This window comes from Alligator mississippiensis, chromosome 1 (genome assembly GCF_030867095.1).
Source record: "Alligator mississippiensis isolate rAllMis1 chromosome 1, rAllMis1, whole genome shotgun sequence".
Classification (NCBI taxonomy): Eukaryota; Metazoa; Chordata; order Crocodylia; family Alligatoridae; genus Alligator; species Alligator mississippiensis.
The window spans coordinates 301,202,775-301,227,516 of NC_081824.1; the positions used below are offsets into that span (position 1 = coordinate 301,202,775).

The window sequence follows — 24,742 nt, forward strand, 5'->3', positions numbered from 1 at the left end:
ACCAAGGCTGGGACTAAAGAAATATTCTTGAACCCCGAACCTCAGTGCAGAAGTTCCCTTGTGTGAAAGAATATAAGCCGCTGACCAGGTCTGAGACTAAGGTTGGGTCTAGCCACCCCAAGGCTGTCTAGAAAGGCAGACTTGAAAGCAAGGGGGCCCAACTGGAACCTTGTGACCCAGCAGACAGGTTTATCCTTTCCCCATCCACGGAAACTGTCCAGGTAACCGGTGGTTGATGTGACGAAATAACTGTTAGGACGCCGCTTCGTGCACTGTCCTCGGTTCAGGATCGGCACATCAAGTCCCTTACCCTCTTCCCTGTGTGAGTGCCCTGTGTGAATTTAGGAATAGGGGGGCTCTGGGTCAAAGGATGTCCCAACCCCACCAAAAGGAACCCCAGCAGGTTATATGCATGTGCATTATGGTAAAAAAAAAATCGTGTAAGTTTTTAGATAAATGGAATTGGTATACCAGGGATAACCCTCCAAAACAATTTGCTTCAGAAGGAACTTTTGATCTTGATAAACTGATCCACCTTTTTCCAATGCTGTTGTTAATGCTGCCGGCATTTCTAACCAAGTAATTTCTCATCCTGTAACTCAACCCTTGTCCGTTACTCTTGGTCCTATCTCTGACCACCATGCCTTACTTTTAAGCCCTTTTACCCCCATTAATCTTTTAGGTCGCGACCTACTTTGTAAACTCGGTTGTACTATTTATTGTACAGCGGATGGAGTTTTCCTTGAAGTACCAGCAGAAAACGAATACGCAGTTCTTGCTGCTGTGTTTGAACCAGCACTCCTACCTATTTCTACAACAAACCCTGATTTCAAAGAAGAAATCCTTAAACAGGTACCCCCTGCCCTATAGTTGCAGCATGCTAATGAAGTTGGACAGATACACACTGCTGAACCTGTTAAAATTCGTCTTGATCCACAAAAGCAGCTTCCGCGCATTTCCCAATATCCTCTCAGCAAGGAAGCTGAGCAAGGAATCGCGTCAGTCATTTCTTCCCTCCTTCAACAAGGTATCTTGGTCCCCACTTCTAGTCCTTGTAATACTCCAATTCTGCCAGTTAAGAAACCAGGCAAAACTACCTATCGCTTTGTGCAAGACCTGAGATCCTATTTTTTCCTGTAGTACCTAACCCAGCTACCATTCTTTCTTGCATTTCACTGAAAGCTTGTTTCTTTACTGTTGTAGACTTGTGCTCTGCTTTTTTTTCAATTCCTATTCATCCAGATAGTCAGTTTTTGTTTGCATTTACTTATAAAGGCTTACAATATACTTGGACTAGACTCCCACAAGGGTATACAGTGTCTCCTTCTATCTTTTCACAAATTTTGAAGAAAGATTTAGATGACATTCAGTTAAAAACAAAACAAAAACATTCTGTCCTTATCCAGTATTTCGATTATCTTTTGCTTGCCTCACCTTCCTTTGAAGCCTGTAAAATCGATTCTCTGCACCTTTTGACCTGTCTTGCTCTAAAAGGCCATAAAGCTTCTAAAGAACAACTTCAGCTCTGCTTACCAAAGGTTCATTATTTAGGCCATGATATTTCCACCAGAGAACATTGCCTTTCAACTGCGCGAGTTGAAACAATTCTTTAAATCCCTCGGCCCACAACTGTCTCTCAAATGCATGCCTTCTTAGGCATGGCTGGATATTGCCACCAATGGATTTTGGGCTGTGCCTCAATTGTAAAACACTTGCAAAATCTTATCTTAAAGGACACCCCTGAAACCTTGCAGTGGTCTCCAGAAGCCGAAAACGCCTTTTCTGTCATTAAAGTTGCCCTTTCATAGGCACCCGCACTGGGACTTCCTGATTATTCAAAGCCTTTTACACTCTTTTGTCATGAAAAAGATGGCTTTGCTCTGGGGGTACTTACTCAATCCCGTGGAGATAAATATCGTCCTATAGCCTACTATATCGCCTTAGATCCTGTAGCAACCGGGTTTCCACCATGCCTTCGGGCAGTTGCTGCTGCTGCCATTCTTGTAGAATTATCTGAAAATATTGTTCTAGCTTAGCCCTTAACTGTTGCCGTACCCCACTCAGTGACAGCACTTCTTTTAAAAACCAAAACCCAGCACCTTTCAAATGCTTGTTTAACTAAATATGAATTTCTGCTATATTCTGTGGCCCACATTACTTTAGTTCGGTGCCCTGTACTTAATCCTGCTTTCTTGTTACCTGTACCTTCTGATGGCGAGCCTCATGACTGCCTCGCTGTTACTGCTCATTTAACTTTACCCCAGGTTGATCTTAAGGACATTCCCATTCCAAATGCTGATCTAGTCTTGTATGTAGATGGGTTCTGCCTAAGAAACTCTAAAGGCTCTCTTGTTGCAGGTTACGCTGTATGTTCCCAGCATGAGGCACTCGAAAGTAATTTTTTACCTTCTGTCTATTCTGCCCAAATTGCTGAACCTGTTGCCCTCGCTCGTGCCTGTACCCTTGCTAAAGGTAAAACTGTTAATATATATACAGATTCGCGTTATGCCTTTGGTGTTGTCCATGATTATGGGCAATTATGGAAACAACGTGGGTTTCTTACCTCAAATGGCACACCCATTCGTAACAGTTCTTATGTAACCGCCTTATTAGATGCCCTTCACTTACCTGTTGCTATTGCTATTATTAAATGTGCTGCTCACCAATCTTCCCAGGATGAAGTTATACATGGAAATACTCTGTCTGACTCTGCAACCAGAGCTGTGGCCCTTTCACCCCCTCAGGCTGAGCAATTGTTCTTTTCTCATACCTGTGAACAGTCTCCTATTGCAACTCTTCATGATGTTGCACTCCTTCAAGATCAGGCCACAGATTCTAAAAAAAAACACCTGAAGACTGCATGGGTGCATATTACACCCTGACCACCTTTGGTGCTCCCCGGACGGCCGCTTGGTTGCGCCCAAGGTCTTACTTCCCTACTTTGCTTGCGTGTACCACAGAGTGGCCCATGTGAGCAAAGGGGGGGATGATCGCAGCTATTCAGCCTGATTGGTATGCTCCAAATTTTCAGTCCCAGAATTGCTTGGGCCAGCACGCTCAGCATCCCTGGCTCCAGCTCCACTTCCTCCCCTGGCAGTGGGAGGCTCATGCTGAGAGCTGAAATTGGGGTGGAGGAGACAGTGATTCCACTGCTGGTGCCCACTTCTTGACTAAGCGGAGGTGGTGCAGGTATAGGGATGTCAGGGGCAGATACTGCTCCCACCGCCTGGCTTCCACTGGCAGCACTGATGTCATGGCTGCTCGGGAATAGAGTACATCTGTGTTGTCAGGGGGAGGGCTTCCAGCTCTAGTTATTCCCCTACCCCCTCTCCCTCCCCTGCCAGAAGACCTGGCACCTGCCTTTCCAGCACACTTCATATTGATCTTTCCTATGCTGCTAAAGGTCTGTCTGTGTGAATCCTTTTGTATTGTACGTTTTATTCCCTCTGTTGGGTGTGCGCACTGTCCTCTTTGAATGTTTGCTTCTGTGTTAAGGGTTATGTAAAAATTGTGTGCTGTCTGTCTGTCTTTTTCTGCTGTGAATATCTGCATGTCATCTTCTGCTGTGATTTTTTCCCTATATTGTAGGGGGTGGGTGTGTGTGTGTGTGTGTGTGTGTGTGTGCGTGCGCACAAGCAACCTATGCCTCCCTGCACAGTGATAGATAACAGTGGCTGGGAAAACACACCTTTCTTTTTGCAGTTTCCCCCCCGAAATAGCAAATATAAATTCAAAGCAATAAACTGAATTGTAATACTAATAATAATTAAATAGAACAGCTAAGCTAAGACAAGCTAAGCGAAGCTAAATCCTACCCACTCCTTCGTAACAAGAAAAAGGAGCAGGCAGGTCTCAGCCCGAGCATTCCTTTCACTTACGGACAGGGAAAAAGCAGCAAAAGGACAGAAGGGCTGGAAACAGAGAGGCTTTTATGCTGTTTCTAGTCCCACCCCCACAGATGCTGCCATTGGAAAGGTAGACAGGGAGAAATCCTTCTCCCTGGCTACCTACAGACGTCAGTCTTCCCTCCAGCTCCCTCTCCCACTCCCACTCTTTGTCCTTCCCCTGCTCCCCCTCCCTCTTCTAATTGTGACTCAAGATGGCCCAAGTGGGTCTGAAGCAGATCTGAAGTGCTTTGGATGCTCCAATCCGCTTCAGATGTAAGTGCTGAGACTCCGCTTCTATCTGGGCATGCTGCTTGAGATGCTAAAGCATCTGAAGCGGCTCTGGATCTGGCGTGGGATCCAAACACTCGCACAGCCCTAGTGACTAATCTAAATTAATTGTACAGTTGGCCAGTTAATTGTATGGTAAGTACTTTGCACCTATGGCCCATCTGTGGTTGAAATGTACTGTGTGATTCATCAGTTAATTGTGTGATATATGTCTAATAGGGCCCTGAAGTTTTGAATGTAGGCAGCCCAGATGTAAGGCTCCTAATCTGTAACAATCCATGCTCAATTTTATGGCTGTGGGCAGCGTAATTAAAGATTACCTCCTTGCATGCATTTTGCAGGATCTGGCCTTCTTTGTAAACAAAATTACACCTAGTTTAACAAAAGGTCTATTTTACTATGAGTTATTCAGTAATGTAGTTAGACCCCTGCAGGTTAGTGAATAAACATATTTGCTTTAGTTTCAGTGTCTTTTTTCATTTGACCTCAGTCCTCTTCTGAAGGCCTCGTTACTTGATAATTTTGGGCGGCTTGTCCTTAACACCTGAGTTGTTTTCACATTAGCACTTAAAACTAGTTTTAAGCACTCATTAAGTGGTTTAAAGTTATGCCACACAAGGGCAGGATTATCTCTGATCTGTGTTACCCATCCTGCATTATGCTAAGGGGTAGTAGCCATTTTAGGCTACACCTTAGTATATCCCCCCTCCCCCCCCTGCTGCCCTGAGCACCCCAGATCCCTCCTCACTGCCCCCCTCCCCCCCAATCTTATTTGTGGCTTCCCATGCTGTCTGTCCCCAGCCAGCAGGCAGGAAGTGTTAACCTGGGTGCCCAAGTGCCAGGGGCCCAAGAGTAGCACCCTGGCAGCAGTGGTGTGGGGCAGGCAGCTTAACCCTTCCCTGTCTACTCAGTCAGGACAGAGCGCAGGTGGCTACAAGTAAACTGGTGGGAGGCAGGGGGCAAGCCTGGAATGAAGGGAGGGGTGACTTTCAGCCCCCCAGGTCCCTCCCTGCTGACCTGAATGTCTAATTGCTCCAAACTGGAACTAGTGCTAACACCGATTGATGGCTCACTGTGTAACTTGTATCAGGGCCCAAGGAGTACCAGTTCTCAAGTGGGGGTCTGTGGCTCTCTGTGGGGCTGCAAACAGGTTTCAGGGGGTCTGTGCCTGAGGGATGAGGAGGCAGAAGTGTGGCACATGAGCACTGGCTGCTTCCAGGTGGGGGGCTCTGGCTGGATGCTCTTTGTTCTGGGCTTTGACTGGCTCAGCTGCTGCAAGGATGCCGCTGGAGGGCAGGTGGGTTGGGGGGCAGCACGGGTGGCCTGAGGGGAGCTGGGCCATGCCCCCTCCACATCTCTCCTGCCCTACACAGTAGGGGCCTGGGGGCAATGAGTTGGGAGGGAGGGGTACTAACAGGGCTGAGAGGGTGTGGGCTGGGAGTAAGCACTGGCAGGGCCAGGGGTTGCGAGTGAGGGGGACCTCAAATCCAAAAAAGATTTGAGAACTCCACCGAGCTAAACCACAACAGGCCAGTTGAAAACTGAAGTCCAACATTTACAGGTTTCTTTGAAACCAAATTAGATCCAGTCTGATGACAACACAGGCCTTGCACTAAGACACGGTTGCACTGAACGGAGATGACACGGGGCCTTTTATGAAAACTGCCGCGCATTTGTCATTTTCTTCCGTTTCCCCTCTAAAAGCAAAACCCCCTCTGGGGAGCCTGGGCCAGGCAGGGCAGGGAAGAAACAGGGAGTTTTTAGCATGAGGCATCTCCTCTCCCTTCACCAGAGGAAGAGTGGGAGGGACTTTCCCCCTGCCTGGGATCTCCAGCTGCTGCCTTGCTTTGCAGAAGGGGAAAGGCAAGGCTGAAGGGGACGCCTAGGGGTGCGCACCATTCACGCGCAATTACTGCAGTTTTGTAAGGGAGATGGCATGGAGTCTGTACGAGGCTTCTTGCGGGACAGTTGGCATCGAGTCCATACAAGGTGCAAAACTGTGCAAGGTGCAACCCTGGCACCTCAGTGCCTAGACCACATCCATGGGGTCACAGCCTTGTATTGGCGTAGGTGACAGCATCGCAGGTCACATCCTCCACGAGCAGCTTCGCCCCCTGAGGGTCTCCTGGTAGCCAAGATTGGTGCTGAGACACTAAGTTACAGGAAGGGAACCAGAAGGCATTACAAATACTGAGGGAGGACGGCTGCCAGGCTGCCTGTATACTGCAGAGCATCTCCTATAGAAACAGAGCTCGCAGACGCACGTTGCAAAAGACGCTACATTTTGAAATATCTTTGTCTGACACCTCATGCAAGGAGGGGTCAGATTTTCACCCGACTGGCCGCACAGAAAGTGCTTGGGCCAGGATCGTGTGGGGCAGGTTGACTCGAGGGTCAGATGTAGAGCCAGGCTTGGCGGCCCTGACTGTCGCGGAGAGAAGCTCTGCCCGGCGCCCCTCTCCCCCCTCGGCCAGGGCACGCATGCAAGGGCTGCTGCCGCTCCCGCCGCAGCGCCCAGCGCCTCACGCGGGCGGCGACAGCGGCCCTCCGGCCTCTAGCGGGAGCTGCTGCGGCGGCCGCGCCCGCCCGCTTCCCGCCCTGCCCTGGGGAACAGGGAGGCGCCGCTGCCAGCTCGTCTGGTCCCGGCCCGGCCCGTCGCGGCACCGCGATGCTGGCGTGCTGCCGGCCCCTGCTGCGCCCGGCGCTGCGGGCCACCCCCCTGGCCACCCTGCACAGCTCCGCCCGCCGCCCCGCCGCCCGCGTGGCCGTGGTGAGTCCGCGGGGCCGGCCGCGCCGCGCCGAGCTGGGCCCGGGGAGCGCCGCGGGGCGGGCGAGGGGCGCATGTGTACGCACGCGCGCACACCCTGTGTGCACACGCACACATGCACGCACACATGCACTGCATGCGCACATGCACACATACAGGCATGTGCACACACGTATACACACGCAGAGTACATGCATACACGGTACATGCAGACAGTGCATGCACATGGGCCCACACACCCAAAGTATGTGCACACATACACAAATACATGCACACACGCAGACTTTTGCAGACATACACGTGCACACACATACACAGAAGCATGCCCCCCCCCACACAGAGTAGACAGTACACATGCACAGACAGGAGATACACACACATGCAGTAGCAGTACATGCATGAGTACAGGATGTACACACACAAACATGCACACTCACTGACACACGTACACATGTGCAAACAGGCCCACGTGTGCGTGCGCACAGTTATGCACATGTACATGCACATGTGTATGTGCATGCTCATACACAACCTAATTGTACATGCCAGTGCAGCTCCCTCTGACATGATAGGCATTACTGGTGGGAGGGGGTGGGTTACATAGTTTGGAGAGGGAAATCTGGGTGGTAGCAACAACTTCTAGGAAGTAAATAAGGTCAAAAGTGCCTTAGTTTCTCCCTTGATAACTTCAATAAGGTTAGGATCCGAGAGCATCTAAGACCTAATTATGTCAATGAGGTAGAAATGATGCCTGTAGCAAATATGAACATCAAGAGAAGGATGGTACAAAGGAATAGGGAATTTGACACTTGCTGAAATGTGCAGCAGAAATGAAGGTGCTCCTATAATGATGTAGTAAGTAAAAAAAAAAAAAAGGGAACCAGAAGGCTGCTAGTATATCACAGAACATCTCTTATAGAAACAAAGATAAAATGATGGGGTTTGTTTGCTGTATGTGTGACAGCAATAGACTATAAAAAGAAAACCCCAAAAAACCCAACTGCAGGGATGGTGCAGAATGTGTTTAGGCCAGAATCATTTGGGGCAGGTTGAAATGGGCAGTTGACTCAAGGGTCAGATTGTATATGGCTAGAGAGATTTCAGTAGCATGGCTATATAGGTAGATGCACATCTGGAATTGTGGAAGACCTTACATTTCTGGTTACACATGGGAAAATAAAAGTTACTAATAATGGTTGGGTTCCGGTATTCATCAAGTCACCGAACCAGCTGGAGGTGATGTATGAACATATTATAGAACTGGTTGTAGAAAACAACCTTGGATCAAGCATTCATACATTGATTTACTTCTAAGTTTTATGTAAGGATTAACAACAGGTCTGTCATTTTTCAAATGGGCAAACTCTGAGAAAGTAGCAAAATTAGCTTCATGCAGTTACTGGACTGAAGAGCTCTCACGCTTGAATGGGGAGGAGGGATCTTGGGATTTCAGTAAATCAGGTTGTAAAAACTGGCAAGAACCTGTATCCCAAGCAAACAGGAAAAAAGTTATAGAGAAGGGCTCCAGACCTAACTGGACAAAATTTAAAAGGCAAAAACAAAAAAAAGGAAAGTAGGAGTAAGGAGAGCCTGGAGAAAAGGGATGGATCAGCAAAGTAAGCTGCGTCCTAGAGGTCAGGAAGATTAGGGATGAAGACAGTTGCCAACATTTAAACCTTTACAGAGGAGAAAGGGGAGTATCTGTGTTAATCTGAAGTTAGGCAGAAGACAGGGAAGGGTGGCACCTTAGAGGCTAACTCATTTGGGGGCATGAAGTTTTGTAGGTTGCAGCCTGCTTTGTTAGATGATATGGTGAAATTAAAGCAAGTAGCAAAGGATTTCTAGCCACGTGAAGACAGAGAAAAAGGAAAGAAGTGATACATTGCATTGAGGATGAGGTAGAGCAAAGCTGTTCAACTAGTGGCCCATAGGTTGTAGGCAGCCCATGAGAGATTAGGTTGCCCCTGTTCGCCACCACTTCCCCTACTGCTCGGGCTGCAGTAGCTCTGGGCTCCCCCTTCTCCAGCTGCCATGTTCAGCCTCTGGGGTTTGGGCAGTGCAGCCCAGGGAGCAGATGGTGAGTCTGGGGTCACGTTGGCACACAGTGCAGTGGCGGAGGGGGAGCAGAAAGCATATGTGGGCACAAAGTGAAGGGTATGGCTGTATGGGCACACAGTACCGCAGTGGCCTGGGAACGTGTAGTTCACTCCTGGTGTGACCCACAAGGTGTGCATTCCTAGCCTCTTGGAAGTTGGACATCCCTGGGGTAGCAACTGAAGGTGAGCTACTGTTTTTTTATGCTGTTTTTTTGGTAACAACAATGATATTGAACACAGGGCAGAGACAGGATGGCTAAAGGAATGGGGTGTGAAAACTGAAGTTGCCTTAGTCAAAGTAGAAGCAAAATTCAGATATTTGAGGAAGCAGATAATTTCCATTCCAAAAATCTGAAAGAACTAACACATGAAGTCACAGGTCCAGTAGCAGTGATGTTGAAGGGGAAGGTTATTACTATGTAGTGGGAAAATAACAAATGTAGTACTTCTTCCCCCACTGCTAAAGTACTGTTTAATTAATATGTGATGCAAGCCTATTAAAACACATTTTTGACTAGAATAAAACACTTGATGGATTACCACATGAGACACTATTAGTTATGTGGGAGAAGATGAGGGTTAGTAGAAAAATGGTAAGGTGAGAGGAAATGGCTGAAAAGGAAAAAAACAGTTGTAATAAAAAGTTGGAGAAAGCTTACTAGTAGACTTCAGGTCTTGAGACGGATTTAATCTAATATTTTAATGAATAACCTCAGTACAGAAACCATATCTACATGCATACCACATGCACTCCAAAAAAAAAAAATAGCTCTCCAAAATTGGGGTATGTTCATTAAGTGAGGGAGCTGATTTCCATGCTGGAATGGCAGTAGCTTTTGCCAGCAGCTGTAACAGGGTTAAAACTGTAGCTGTGGAACTACAGGAAGCGGGTAAGTGATACGGGGGAATGAAGTCTCCCCTTTCTGTACATGGCCAGCATTCAGCCATTGTGAGCTTGTGCTGTGGCAGTTAAAATTCTGAAAAAAAAATCTTTTTTTCTTTATTCTGCCTCCCCAAACCAAGGGGCACGTGTTATTTGTGGGCCTGTGGAATGCGAGAAAATATGGTATATGAAGTTTGCTTATTTCCCAAAGTTGGGAGGCATCATCGGTATGGGAGGGAGCATTGATGCTTTACATAGGAAGAACTGGATGACCTTGAGGACTGGAGTGAGAGAAATCAGATGAAATTTAGTATCACAGGGTACAAAGTCATGCATTTAGGGACTTCTTACAATATTTTCTGCAGCTAATTTGGGGCTTACTGTTTGGAAATAAAAGAGGAAGGGAAAGACTTGGGTGTATCAGTTGATTGCAGGATCACTTTGACTGCCAATGAGGCAACTGTGAAAAAGGCAAATGCACTTTTAGGCAAGGCATCTCCAGTAGATGCAGGGAAGTGTTAATGCTACTAATGAGAATTATCTGGAATACTGTGTACAAGTCTATTTTTCTTGTTCAGGAAAGAGGAACTCAAACTGCAACAGGTACCTAGTAACCCTAGTTACCCTTCAACTGAAAGGGGGTCTGTTTTATGAGAGAAGGTTGAAAGGGATTGCTAGGCTGGGAGGGGATCAAAACGATGGCTGGAAGCAAATATGACTGTTTGCTAGAATTACATCAGGAGATAAACACTAGAAAGGAAGAAGAGCTCTGTAAGCTAAAGGGCAAGATTGGCTCAAGGACAAACAGTTATAAACTGGCTGAGAGTAAATTCAGGCTGAAAATCAAGTTTTCAAACTATCAGACCAGTGAGATTCTGGAATAGCCTCTCTTTTGGGGTAGCACAGGCAGAAACCTTAACTAGTTTTAAAATTGAGCTCGGTAAATTTATGAAATGTCTTATATGAAAGGTCAAATATATATGCATGCAAGTAATATCATTAGTAAACTAAGGGAATGCAGTCTGTGCAGTAGCTTGCAACCCATGGCCCGCATGTGACCCAGCACAGCCCATGTGACATCCTGTTAAAAAAAAAGAGTAAAGACATTTGACAGTGTAAAAATGAGAGGTATTACAGAATATTGATTTGTATTGCATTACTGTCAGATAACGGATACCCAGCATTTTTTAAATGGATACACAGGAAGTAAGTTGTGTGAGCGTGGCCCACGTAACACATTGAGAGAAGCAAATGTGGCCCGCTGTGGCAAATAGGTTGAGAACCACTGGTCTAGAGGAAAGTACTGTTAGACGGATATATAACTGGTTGGGTCATTGTGTGGAGAAATTCGTCATCACCAGTGGCACTGGGAGGAGGTGTCCATAGGATACAGCCTGAGGAGCCACGGTATTTGGCCTGCAGGGCTTGTGGAGGGACCAGGAGGAGGGGAGCAGGATGAGCGGGGGCAGGGCTCACTGCCAAAATCCAGAGTGTGTGTTTTGGGCACCACACTTCAAGAAAGATGTGGACAAATTAGAAAAAGACCAGCAAAGAGTACCAAAATGATTCAAGCCTGGGAAACAGATTTAGGAGGAAAAGCTGAATGAGTAGGGATTACACAGTCCAGATTAGAGAAAATTGAGGGTGCATTTTATAACAGTCTTCAAATACCTGAAGGATAGTTTTATAGAGGATGGTGCTGATTTATTTTCTGGAGCTGTGGGATGGGGCAGGATAGGGGGCAGTACTTTTCTTTTGTAGCAAGAGAAATGTAGGTTGAATGTTAGGAAGAATTTCTCACTTTGGGAGTTGTTCAGTATTGGAACATGTTATCCGGAGAAGTTGTGGACTTTCTATCCTTGGAAATTTTTATGAGCAGGTTAGATGAATACTTAAGTGAAAGAGTTTATACAGGGATGATCATGCCTTGAACAAGAGGTTGGACTAAATGACCAGCTGAGGTCCCTTTCACCTGCACTTTTCTGTGTGTCTGTGGAATAAGTAATTGATAAAGTGTTCATTAATCTTCTCAAATGAGTAGAGAGTCAGAGTTAAGGTGTTAGTTATTGAGTGCATACCATCCTTGCCAACTGGAATTGTAGTCACTTTTTAAAACATGAGTTTATAATAGTTTCAGGAACTGGCAATCCTCTTGGGTTATCTAGGTTTTAGATTCATACTTTCCTATTTTTAAATATTTTTTTCTATTTTCTGTCAATATGTACCCTCACAAACAGAAAAAGTTGATGACATACATAGTGCTATCAAATGAGCAAAGTAGCGCTACAGAAGTACAGTAGCTCTTTTTCTCTCTACCTCTTGCTCTCTTTACTTTCTTTTAGTTCCAGTGATAACCAGGGTGGATTCAGGGTACTGACATGGGCAGATGTGTTGGCAGTATTGCTTTCAGATCAGCTTATAAGAGAAATTCAGTTGAGAGTAGTTTGCTTAGTTTCTCAAAAAATTTAGCCTCTGATCATAGAATAGCAGGGTTGGAAGGGACGCTAAACCAACCCAGATAAGGATCCTCAGACAAAAAATTATCTAATAAGGAAAAGAGCATAGTAAATTCTACTTGAAGTGCACCTTCACACCCCTTCTTTCCATGTGTTTCAAGACAGGAATGTGTTTCATGTAATGTACAAGCACCCTCTTCTGTGATTTGGGAACATGAAAGCCCATAGCGTTGTTTTTAATCACTTTTTATAACTGTAAGTATTTTCTGATATTCATTCAGTTTTTGAAGTGTGGGAAAAATGCAGAATCGAATATGGTTTGCTGTTTAAGTCTGTGGGAACTGTGGAACCATTTGCAATGTGACAGGCTACGATCAATAGCACATTTCCTCTCTGCAGGTTAAACATCAGCACTAAGGCCAATATCCATGTCTGTTAAGAGTGTCACTGCGATCTATATCTATTCCCAAATGTTTGTAAAAGACCCCAAAGCGTAGTGTGGGAAATAGATAACTTGTCTGAACTATGGTCTTGATTTTATTTTTTATTGCAGGTCTTGTCTGGATGTGGTGTTTATGATGGTACCGAAATCCATGAAGCCTCTGCGTAAGCCGCTTTGTGTAATTCAAGTTCTAGCAATGTATCCTTCACAATAGACATACAAAAAACTAGAACTCTTGGTTCCAAAATAATACTTTTTATTAGACCAACTGGAAAATGGCAAGAAAATTGTCCTTTTCTTCAAGCTTTTGGGATCAAAATCCCTTCGTCAGGCTCTGGGAAAAGTGTAGATGGTACAAGATGGTAAAAAGTCCATGCAGAAAAGAACAATTTTCTTGCCATTTTCCAGTTGGTCTAATAAAAGGTATCATTTTGGAACCAAGAGTTCTAGTTTTTTGTATGTCTTTTTGTCTCCGACCAACACAGCTACCAAGTACACTCCTTCACAATAGAGCATTTTTTCATATCAAATTAATTTCCACTTGCTAAGTACTACCCTGAAATAGCCTTGATGGTAGGTGGTTTCCCTCTGGGATCTTTTTGACAGCCAGGGGATGCCACTATTTTGTCCCAGCTTTATGTTCCTCAATACGTTCTTATATCACGGTGTTTCAGAGGGAAATGATTGGGCACAGTGTATGGCTACCAACTACTAAACCAGAGTAGTGAAATGTTGAGACAGGCCTGCTCTCTTGAGCAGTACCCCTAGTTCCTCCATTCATGCCACCTGAATCATAGATTTAATTTTATAGCCAGCTTTCTGAGCATTCATTTCTGAGCCACATTTACTTATAAGAATAGTACACCAGGTATGTTCATCTTAATATCTCTTGGTGTGACTTTTGCTGCCATTTCTGAAGGAAGGCCAACTGATCACTGAAATAGTTATAGACAGCCAAAGGGATTGAAGTAATGCTTGCAGCTCATCAGGCACCCTGTTGGCCAACTATTACACTGTAAACATTCTATTAATGCTGGCAATGTGTAGTTTTATTTGATGGTACTTTACCAGCTTTTTTTCTCTAAAAACAAGGAATATGTCTCTAGCAGGACTTAGAGGCAAATTAAAGTCCTGCTGTAATTTGTTTGCCATTATGACATCCCCTGTCTGAAGGTTTTCAATGTATTTTATGCCTGTGTTGTAGTATACTGTTTCACCTGAGTCGCAAGGGAGCTGAAGTTCAGATGTATGCTCCAGATGTTCTTCAGATGCACGTTGTTGACCACACCAAAGGACAGCCTGCTGAGGCTGAATCGAGGTAAAAGCTATGTTTAAGTAGATGCTTTTTCTTGTGGTTACCATATACAGTCTCCTTTATCTCAAATGGGTACTGTATTTCCTGCTAGTTTTGTTTCAGAAGTCACCTCACTATTGCTATGTTTATTCAAAGCCATGATGGTTTCTTACTCTTCAAAAATGACATAATTCCTTTATATACTTGAACGCTTGCACACACAAAGCCTTTTTCTTCTGTTTTATTTCTGGTTCTCCAAGAAATGTTTTAACGGAATCAGCAAGGATTGCTCGTGGTAAAATCACAAACCTGGCTAAACTTACTACACAGGACCATGATGCTGTGATCTTCCCTGGTGGCTTTGGAGCTGCTAAAAACCTGTGAGTGCCAAGTTAAGTAAGCAGTAATTTAAATCCTTTACGCATAACTCACAGTAGTAACAAGAAACAGTTAATTGCCTTTTTATAGAATGCATACATTTACTGAGGTTGGAGATTGCCATGGGATAATGTTCTCAGTGCAGTGCTTAGATAGTCTGGGATTTTCCCATATGATTCTTATTGCTGCAAGATGACAGCCCTAAGTCTCTCTCCATTGGTCACACTAAAAATTCCCTATTAAAACTAGTCAACAGTGCATGTTACATAAAAAAATATTTTTTTCCTCTGACGCTGTGATTTGTTGTGGCATAGTGGGGAAAGTGAAGGTAAAACTTTCAGTTTCAGATTATTTCTTGGTGCTTAGTTTTGGCTACAATGTATCTGTGTGTCAGTAAACTTATTAAATAACTTGCTTTCAAAAAATAGCATGTATTTGTCTTGAGAAAGTTTGCTTGTCAACAGAGGGGGACATTTTCTTTTGATTTTTGGAGCACCGTGTGTTTCTTTAAAACAGGGGCAGGCAAAATGGCAGGTCTGGCTAGTGGCTGGACTCTATTTTCCAGTAGCCCTTGCATGCGTCATTGCGGCCAGTGTCCACGGAGACCCCAACAGCAGCAGGGCCGTGACCATGGAGACGGGCCCTAGCAGCATTGGCAGGGTGCATGGCTAGGTGGGGAGCTGCTCTAGGGCCGAGGCTGGGATCTTGCAGCGGTGACAGCATGGTCTGGAGCTGGGGCAGAGCTGCAATCCGCTGCGTGCACACCCCTGCCTGCATGGCCCTCCCACCTCCACATTTTCTACTGCTTTGTAGATTTTTGCTGTATCAAGGAGCTGTCCCTTCTCCTTCACTGAAGTTCGGATTCTAACTTGTGGTGGTCGTTGAGAGATGTTCTGAGTGTCAGTGCACATCTGAATGCTTAGCTTTGTAATGAGGTGTTCATGACTGTCTCTTGTGACAGATCCACCTTTGCTGTGGACGGGAAGGATTGCAAAGTGCACAGAGAAGTTGAACGGGTCCTTCAGGAGTTCCACAAAGCAGGCAAACCCATTGGGTATGTACATAATAGGAGCTGGGCCCTTACAAATACTGCTGTGGAGTGGTAGCTTGAGAGCGGAGATAAAATGAGTTCTGTGTAGGTATGTAGAGTTTGGCATGGAAGGTAGAAAAAACGTGTGTGTTTTGCATGCATGGCTTTTTTAAAAGTCATCCTTCAAGATTGTGTGAATAGAGAGAAGTAGTTATGAAAAAAACACATTTACTTGTTGGGCAGGAAAATCTTGATACTGGACAGAAGAAATGACTGTTTTACATTTGTCTTTCAGATCTTTAAGAGCACAGACTGTAAAATCTTTATAAATACAATTCATCCTTTTAAAGAAGGGGCTTTCTTGGATTTTCATTTCCTATTTTTCTTGCAGGCTGTGCTGCATTTCACCAGTCCTGGCAGCAAAAGTACTCCCTGGTGCTGAAGTTACTGTGGGACACGAAGCAGAGGAAGGTGGGAAGTGGCCTTATGCTGGAACTGCAGGTGCCATTAAAGCACTAGGAGCAAAACATTGTGTCAAAGAAGTAACCATATCCTTTCTCATTAACATTTGGTGACTGTCAATTGAGAAATTGAGAGTTGAGAAGCAATGAATACTCTTGGCTTATACATTCTTCCAACTGTAAAGCCATATAGAAGCACAAATGTGTGCTTCTATTCCAAATTATTCCAGTTGTATAGCCATACATGAAGCACATGGCTGTAACAATAGCTGTGTGATTCCTGATGTACAATGCTCACCTCTTTTGGCATAGCCAGCACCACAGTTAATTCAGAGGTGCTGTGAGCAATACATGTACAGACCCATTCATATGATCTCATATAGACCCATAACTAGTAAGTTTTTCTTGTAATATGTAATAAAATACTAGCATTGTAGTCTCAATGAAATTCAGGTATTTCTGGCAAAGTAAGTAAAACCACTCCTTTCATAGGAACTAGTTTTCAGTTTGCCTGTGTGTAAAGGAAGATATTTTGGATTGTTTTTATTTGCATTGTTTCTTTTTGCAGTCAGTGTCTATCAGTACTGGGTTGGTTATGCTTTCCTTAACTCTTCCACGAAGCTCATGTGGACTTGAAAAACAAGGTGGTCACTACCCCGGCCTTTATGTGTGAGACAGAATTGCATCACATCTTCGAGGGCATTGGGGCCATGGTAAAGAATGTCCTGAAATTAACTGGCAAATATAGTGGTGTTTCATAAAACAAGCTTTAGGAAAGATTTGAATTCGAAGTACACCACCAGAAATAAAAATCAATTCTTTTGTAAACCACTGATGAAACTGATGATCTTGTTCCCAGCTCTATTCAGATAATGCCTTTTTATGTAGTAGGGGTTTTTTTGCAGTGATTCTCAAGCACTTCTGAGCAGAAAGGTCTGCAGAATGTCTCATTAGGTACAGGCAGTGTGTCCTAAATCCTAAAGTCTTGTTTTGGACTTAAGCTTCTGGGGAGGGTTACATGGGAATGATCTGAGGCCAGCCAGCATGCAACAAAACATTCCTGAGGAAAATACTAAAGATTCACATGACAATTGAATGGCATGAGCATCAGTCATTAGCCAGAGTGGCAGTCTGGACTACTGGACTAAGTTTGAGATACATGGCTAACACCATTTGGAGTTTCTGGCTCCTGCTCTTGGAAAACTACGTTAAAATTCACTTCTGTCTAGTTTAGTTAAAACGGCTGTCATTACCTTTACTTTCCTGAGACTGCCTGTCTGTCTGGGTGCTCAGATGTCGCTCAGGTTTGAGGAGAGAGAGATTGATCTGAATCACAAAGGTATTGGGGAAGACGTACTGATGTGTGTTTCAAGCAGGGTTGCTGTAGTTTGCTGTTTATGCAGATGTATGTGAGCTAAAAGCCAAGATTGCTTTGATTTAACCAAGGGAATCACACATTTTCCAAGTCCTAATTCATTGTTAGCTTTGTGTTGCTCAGGTTTTTTTTCCTTTCTTTACTCGTTCAGGGGCTTTTTTCTGCTTTAAAAAAACCTGCTCTTTCCAACATGAATAAAACTACATTTCAGGAGCAGGACATATCTTTATCTATAAATATATAGATTTTGAGGACGCTAACCATGATTAATAGCACAGTAAGCCTCCTACATAAAACAGGCCTGGAAATTAAAAAAACAACCTGCTGCAGTAATTGGTAAAGTTTAAAGACATCACCCATGCTAATGTAATTATTTGCCTAGCAGTGAACACTGGATACTACCACGTTCCCCTCACCAGAATAACAAAGCTCTTCCAGAGAAATACAGTCAAATGTAGGAAGAATGATGGCTAAATAAATTAACTTCTGTCCAATAATCCTTTTACAATGTTTAATCATGGAACCTTTTGCATTTCGAAATCACTTGACGTGTTCGTACAGTAGGATGCTATAGTATTTCCATCTTTTTTCCCTACATTTTCCCATTTGCTTTTGCTTTTATTTTTTTCTGTCTTCATCTTGAATATTAACTTTGTTCCATATGAGCCCACAGCACATTCTCTTCCATAGACAACTAAACTAGAAGACAAGAGACCTTTTCCCTATTCACAGGCAAATAATGTTGGCTTAACTTTAATATTGTGCCCTTTTCTATGACAAATGCCATCTTTAAAACACACTTGCCCCGAGTTACATCTTCAACAGGAATTTTAAGCCACATACATGAAATTATTTTTTTCAGAAGTCCCAATTCCTAGGATGACCATATTCAAAGATCACAAAATGGATTTTGAGGATTTTTTAAAAAAAATTTTGGCCTCCACATACTCTATTTAATGTGGTGACTGACTAATGTGACAAGCTGAGTATATATACTAATTATTTTCTCTTCAGGCCTACTGCCCCAATTAGGAAAACTAAAAAAAAATGTTTTGACCTGGCCACAAAAGTCTGCTGGCTGGTGTATTGCAGCAGTGACATGATATACATAAAGTTAATAAAAACTCATATGAGTCGTGTTCAGTGAAATGCCAGTGGTTAATGAGTATTTTAGTTGTGCATCTCATAAATCAGTAAGCCTCATTTAGTTTCCATTTACATCAGACTTCAGAGTTTATTTGTTGATCTTGGGCTGAAATACTCTCTCTGCCCTTCACTGGAAATCAACAGGGATTTAGTACAGTTTGTTTAAAAATGACTTTTTTTTTTAATTTTTACAAAAAAAAAGATTTTGGCTTGTAACCTTGTTTAACCAATCCTCAGATGAAGAAAAGATAGGCACTCCCTTGGGAGAGGTGCTTTTCCTTTTTTTAAAAAAACAGATCCTTTTTGTCTCCAAAGCAAATATTTGGTGTAGTTGGAGGTTCTGAGTGCATCACCAGAACATGCAAAATTGTCATTGATTACCTTAATTGTTTAAACTGTGATCTTTTTTTAAAGATAGTATTCTCTGTCATAGGGATTCTGTCATTAGCACGTATGCAGCTAAAGGAAGAGCTACGTACAAACTGTATCACTGAGTGAATATATATTTGTGTGTGTAGAATAAACTGCCTACTGCATTGATTTGTACAATGCTGGCTTTGTGTGTGCAGACCATTTTGTAGGAAACTGCTGGCTATCAAATGAGCAAGAAATGAAGAGTAAATCACTGTCATGCAAATGATGACAAATAAAAGTTGCTTCCATATGTCTGTCTTGTGAATTTATTATGGTATTACCTTATTTTTACAGACATCTGATTAACTCCATGGGGAGAAGGAGAGGTTTGAACCTTATTAAGTGTAATAAAGTGTTCAAAATATCTTTAGAACCTGAGTCAGTGAGAGCATTTGGGGGGAGAGAGATCCTGTATTTTATTTATTTTGTAGTCTTGAATGTATGTCTTACATTGTAAGAAGTTAAAAGGAATATTATATGAACAGCATTGGAAAGCTCTTGAAAAACACTATTTGCCTGTAGATGGTAGTTAACTATCAGGTGTCATACTGGTCCATGGGCAGCCAGGACTCGGGGTCACCCAGGGTCAGAAGAAGCAACCATGATCTGAGGAGAGCATGCAGAATCTGTGTGTGGGGGAGCCAGGAAGCTCCATCTTGGGAGCCAAGTCAGAGAGCCAGAGGGTCAGGCAGAGCATGGGGTCAGGAGGCCAGCTGGGTCAGTTATCCAGGAGTTCAAACCAGAGTTGAGTCAGGGAGCCAAAGGATCAGGCCAGACTCCGAGTCTATGCACAAGCCAGGATAGGTAGCCAGAGAATCTGTCTGAGAGCCAGTGGAGAGACAAGCTAAGGGTAAAGCAGCGCGGGTAAGAGATTGAGCCTGGTTGCTCAGACACTTTCCTCTTCCAAGTCAGTATTTTTTTTAGGAAGGGGTAGAGGGTCATCTGACCCTCACTGGTCACTTAGGTTGTAGGGAGTGGGTGGGTGGTTGAGCCCAGATGGGTTCTGACCATCTATGTCCACCCCAATTTTCAGCTGAGGAGGTCATCTTCTTGTGTCTCCACACCACATTTGACCATTTTGTTACATGTGCTTGTGCTGGTTTATTGTACTTTGTGAGATCTTTCATTGTATACGTGCCTACAAGTGGTGGGCATTGCAGCAGGTGGCACACATGCCTTCAAGCAGGTGTTGCATAGTCTGAGGCTCTGTGCCGCAGTCACTGGTGGTTAAACCAATGGTATAGCCTCACTTCTTCATTAGTTCCTTGGAGTGTCCAGCTCTGGTATGTGGGTGGTTGAGACATCGCCATTTTTGCCATGGTTCTTCAGCCCCTGGTGGTAAGGGCTTAGCTGCTGGAATGTCCATTTTTTGGCTGTCAGGGATTTTCTTCAGCCTCTCGTTCCACATCTGTAGTCATGTCTCCTTGATGTGGCATTGAGAGGTTGGGTGCTGGTGAAGAAGCTCCTGCATGACTTCAGACATTGTGAGCTGTGGGATGGTCATCAGTGGGCGTCTCACATCTTCACTTTGTCTTGATCATTCTATCCTGCTGGCCACCGCTCTTCTGATGTCAGGCGGAGCAATGCCAGCCAGCAGGTGCACACTGTTTAGACTGGTTTAGGTTGGTCATTTGTATAGATGTTATAAATCAGAACCTACACAATTGGCAGTGTTTGTGGAAACTGCAACATTGGTAGGTTCCCATGAAAAAGCACACAATCAGTGAGTGTGTGTGTGGTGGGGGGGAATGGGAGGGAACTGCAAACAAAGGCTGGGAAGCACTAGTGTCTTGAATATAGCATATATACTCTCTATCGGTGAGAGAACATCTGCATCTACATATACTGCTATATTATCTCCTACAGCAGCGTTTCTCAATCCGTGGGTCACGACTCAGAAGTGGGTCGCAAGAATATTTCAAAGGGTCATGAGCTGCAGCAGGCAGAGGGGCAGTGGGAAGGCGCCTGCCCCTTCCAGCAGGGGAAGGGGCAGAGGGAGCTGCGTGGCTAGGTTGGTGGCACTCGGGCCGGTGCCCGTGCTTGTAGGGGCAGAGTGGTCGGGAGATGCTGCTTGGGGGGCGGGAGGGGCCCTGACCAGGCTGCCTGGCACAGTGTGGGAGCCCCAGCTCAGGGAGCGGGGTGCCACAGACCTCTCCTCCCTCCAGCCTGTGTTGGGGCCAGACTTGCTCTGCTGCTGCCCGCATGAGCCAGAGCTGCTTTAGCCACTGTGCTCCAGCCCAAGCAGGATGGGGGCAGCTGGGGACCCCTCCACCAGGGCTGAGGAGAGCAGGGGCTACGGGTTGGGAGTGAGGGACACCAGCATGGCCTTGGGGGTGCAGGGGACTGGAGGTTGGGACAGGCTAGTAGGAAAAAGGTTGAGAACCACTGTCCTACAAGACTGCTGTAACCTGGGCTCACTCGTACTTTTTGGTCCTCAGAGGCTGACTTCGTGTGGATGCATTTAGTACTACTAACTACAGTGAGGTTGCACTTACAGTAGGATATTTTTATGCACATGACTTGTAGTGGGTATGGTTTGGGTGGTGATAGCTGTAGTGCAGAGGCAGGGAGTCTTTCAGCTGGCAAAAGCTTTCTTTTCCTATGGCTAGACAGATAAGGCCTTCCTAAGAAAGGGGGAAGTGTTTTGAATAAAAATTTAGTATCACGTTGTAACTTGTTCCTGTAGAATGAGATAACTGGTCATCAAAGCAGTGTCTGTCCTTGCAGTCCTCTCAGTCTTCACTGACCCTAGTCACCCAAATTGGAGCAATGCCCACCTATGCCTTCTTTGGTCAGTCAGAGTCTCGAACATGGTGATGCCTGTCTTTGTGGCTTTCTGGAGGAATTACTGTGCTGTGTATCAGGGAATAAACACACAACCCCTAAAAATCCAAACTGGTATTGAATTGACACATTCTGAAAAACGTGTTGAATAAGTGCATATCCCCTTGGTGGGTAGGTCTCTAAATACATACCTGCCAATATGTATTTATCAACAGAAGTTCAAGGTCATGGGCAGCCTCTTCAAGGCTGTCAAGAGGTGGGGCTTTGCTACCCAAACAACCACCTCAGTGATCAAGGCTTCAAGATGTAGAGGATGGTTTCAGGTTAGATGTAAGGAAGAATTTCTTTATGGTAAGGGTGACCAGAATCTGAAATTGACTTTCCCAAGGAGGTGGTGCAGTCCCCAGCCTTGGAAGTCTTCAAGAGGAGACTGGACAGACACCTTGCTGGGATCATTTGATCTCAGCTATATTCCTGCCTAGAGCAGGGGGGTTGGACTTGATGATCTTTTAAGGTCCCTTCCAGCCCTTAATTTCTATGATTCTGTGTTTGTGCCTAGGAACAATGGAGCCATCCATATAGTGTCTAGGGATGACACTTTTCCCAGGACTTTGGTATGTATGGAATTTCAAAGACAACTTGTTGTGATACCTCAGCTTTCCCTCAACAATAGCTGTAATTTAAAATCTCCCCATGGGGCTGAGGATGAATTAACCATACACAAGAATTAAGTTAATTTTATTTGCTTGTCATCCTAATTAATTGCACACCACAAAACTATGTGTGTGGGGGGGCACAGTTTTGCTTGTCTTGGATCTTGTAGAATCTGATCTGAAACCTGTTGCTGGCACAGGCTTTAATTTCCTTTTGGCTCTCAGCCACTGACTAGATGGAAATTCCACATGTGTTTGCAAAACAATAAGAAGAGAACATGTTTCTTTTAATTGTAGGATGGGTTTTCCCCTCTCCGTGAACTTGTGGCTGTTTGAAGCTTGGCCACTAGTTAGGTAGCTCCTAAGTTTGTAGTAAATACAATTTATTATCTGATAGTATCAGAAACAAACAGCACACACATATACATACATATTCTTTTTGCTCCTACAGGAAGGGTTATCTTTACATATGCAATGACTGGCCCCTGGACAGCATGAAGTCTTCAGTAAAGACTGAAGGGGATGACTTAGTATAATGTTAGCATGCATTTTCTGCCTATGTTCTACATGAATGTTCATAATGTTTTCTTGGAGAATGTATGCCAGCCTGAGCCCATGGATAAAATTTTATTTGCATTTAGAAACTTTGGCCTGCCTTAGTTCCATATTTGGGAACTGTGCTTTGTTTCTAAAAGTAGAAATGAGAGTAAGGATGGAGGCTTCCTCTCGTTTTCACTCTAGTTTGTAGTATGAAAACCATTTTCAGAATGTTTACCAGCAGGGGGCACTCTCTGAACAGTCTTCCAGGACAGAGATTTTCTTCAGCTAAAAATCAGCTATTATCTTTCAAATGTGCAACTCTTACATAAGTGTCCAAAAAGCAACACATTAAAAAAAAATATAAATGAACATTACTTATGTAAAAAAGACAAAACTAAACAAAACAAAAAACCCTGGCAGCCATCTGAAGGCAGATTCCACATTTAAAGAGTGCATTTTTTATTAATACGGATACATAGAGGACTTTGGTTTGATTCCCAGTCTATGTTCTTTCCCCTCTTCAAAGGTCTGCATTGGCTGAAAAGAAGGTCATATATTTTGGTGTTAATTCTCTTGCAGAATTAAGGAAGTTACATTTAAGTCATTTTTCCCATGATGGCTTGGGTTGTCAGAATTCTGTAAGTGGAAGTAATCTGCTGTAGGAAGAAATGGGGAGAGCCTAAAACTGTCCGGAAGCAAAACCAAATGGAACAAGGCTATGCTTTGAGACTAGTCACTCTGTGTGTTTTTCCACTTTTTTTTTAATATCTATTTTTAAAACTTTCCAGTTCACTTGCTTGGCTTGGATGGTGATTGCAAAAAGAGAGAATTGCATATGCTGATTAACTCAGTTTGTTCTCAAATAATGATGAAAATCCCACACTTTGATGTATAATTGCATTGACTTTATGCTAGTGCATTTTTTGCATTACTCCTTACACATAACATTGAAACTTAAGTCTCTGGTGACCATTTAGTTACAACAGGCAAGTCTATTTACAATAGAATAATGTAATAGCTAAGAAAATGAACTGCTATTTGGCGATATGTTCATTTGCATTTTACGATGATTAAAGTCATGAGGGGAGGAGGGGTCCCCCAAGGCTCCGTCCTTTGGCCTATACTCTTTAACATCTTTATTAATGATGTAGACATTGGTGTCAGAAGCAGACTGGCCAAGTTTGCCGATCACACCAAACTGGGATAAAGCATCCATGCCTGAGGATAGGCTGGTGATCTAAGTTGACTTCGACAGGCTCAGAAAATGGACGGATGAAAACCTGATGACATTCAACACTAAAGAATGCAAGGTACTCCACTTCAAGGGAAAAAACCCCCACAGCATGCTTATATGCTCAGCAGTGTTACGCTTGCTAGCACCATGGCCAAAAGGGACTTGGGGGCTATGACTGACCACAAGATGAATATGAGCCACCAATGCGATGTTGCAACTGGTAAAATGAGCAAAACTCTGGCTTGCATCCATAGATGCTTCTCTAGCAAATCTCAGGATGTCATCCTCCCACTGTACTCGGCCTTGAAGAGGCCACAGCTGGAGTACTGCATCCAATCCTGGGCTCCACAATTGAAAAAAGATGTGGAAAAGCTTGAGAGAGTCCAGAGGAAAGCCATGTGTATGATCAGAGGGCAGGAGAACAGGCCCTATGATGAGAGGCTGAAAGCCATGGGACTCTTCAGCTTAGAAAAACACAGGCTCTGGGGGGACCTGGTGGCTGCCTATAAGTATATAAGGGGTGTGCATCAGGATCTGGGGGAACGTCTGTTCACCAGAGCGCCCCAAGGGATGACAAGGTCAAATGGTCACAAGCTCCTCCAAGATGGTTTCAG

The 24,742-nt window shown here is 44.3% G+C and overlaps 1 protein-coding gene across 1 annotated transcript; it reads left to right on the plus strand.

The window, feature by feature from the left end:
• Positions 1-6,769: 6,769 nt before the first annotated feature.
• GATD3 (glutamine amidotransferase class 1 domain containing 3) lies at positions 6,770-19,167 on the plus strand. The gene is made up of 7 exons (XM_019487257.2): positions 6,770-6,945; positions 12,931-12,983; positions 14,024-14,137; positions 14,374-14,493; positions 15,453-15,545; positions 15,913-16,069; positions 16,600-19,167. Exons 1-7 carry the CDS (start codon positions 6,844-6,846, stop codon positions 16,741-16,743), a joined length of 783 nt encoding a protein of 260 aa, XP_019342802.2. The 5' UTR covers positions 6,770-6,843; the 3' UTR covers positions 16,744-19,167.
• Positions 19,168-24,742: the final 5,575 nt, after the last annotated feature.

Coding starts and splice junctions, on each gene's coding strand:
- GATD3 (XM_019487257.2), top strand. CDS start 6,844: ATGCTGGCGTGCTGCCGGCCCCTGCTGCGCCCGGCGCTGCGGGCCACC. Junction 14,494..15,452: donor TTTGGAGCTGCTAAAAACCT/GTGAGTGCCAAG, acceptor CTCTTGTGACAG/ATCCACCTTTGCTGTGGACG. Junction 15,546..15,912: donor AAAGCAGGCAAACCCATTGG/GTATGTACATAA, acceptor TTTTTCTTGCAG/GCTGTGCTGCATTTCACCAG.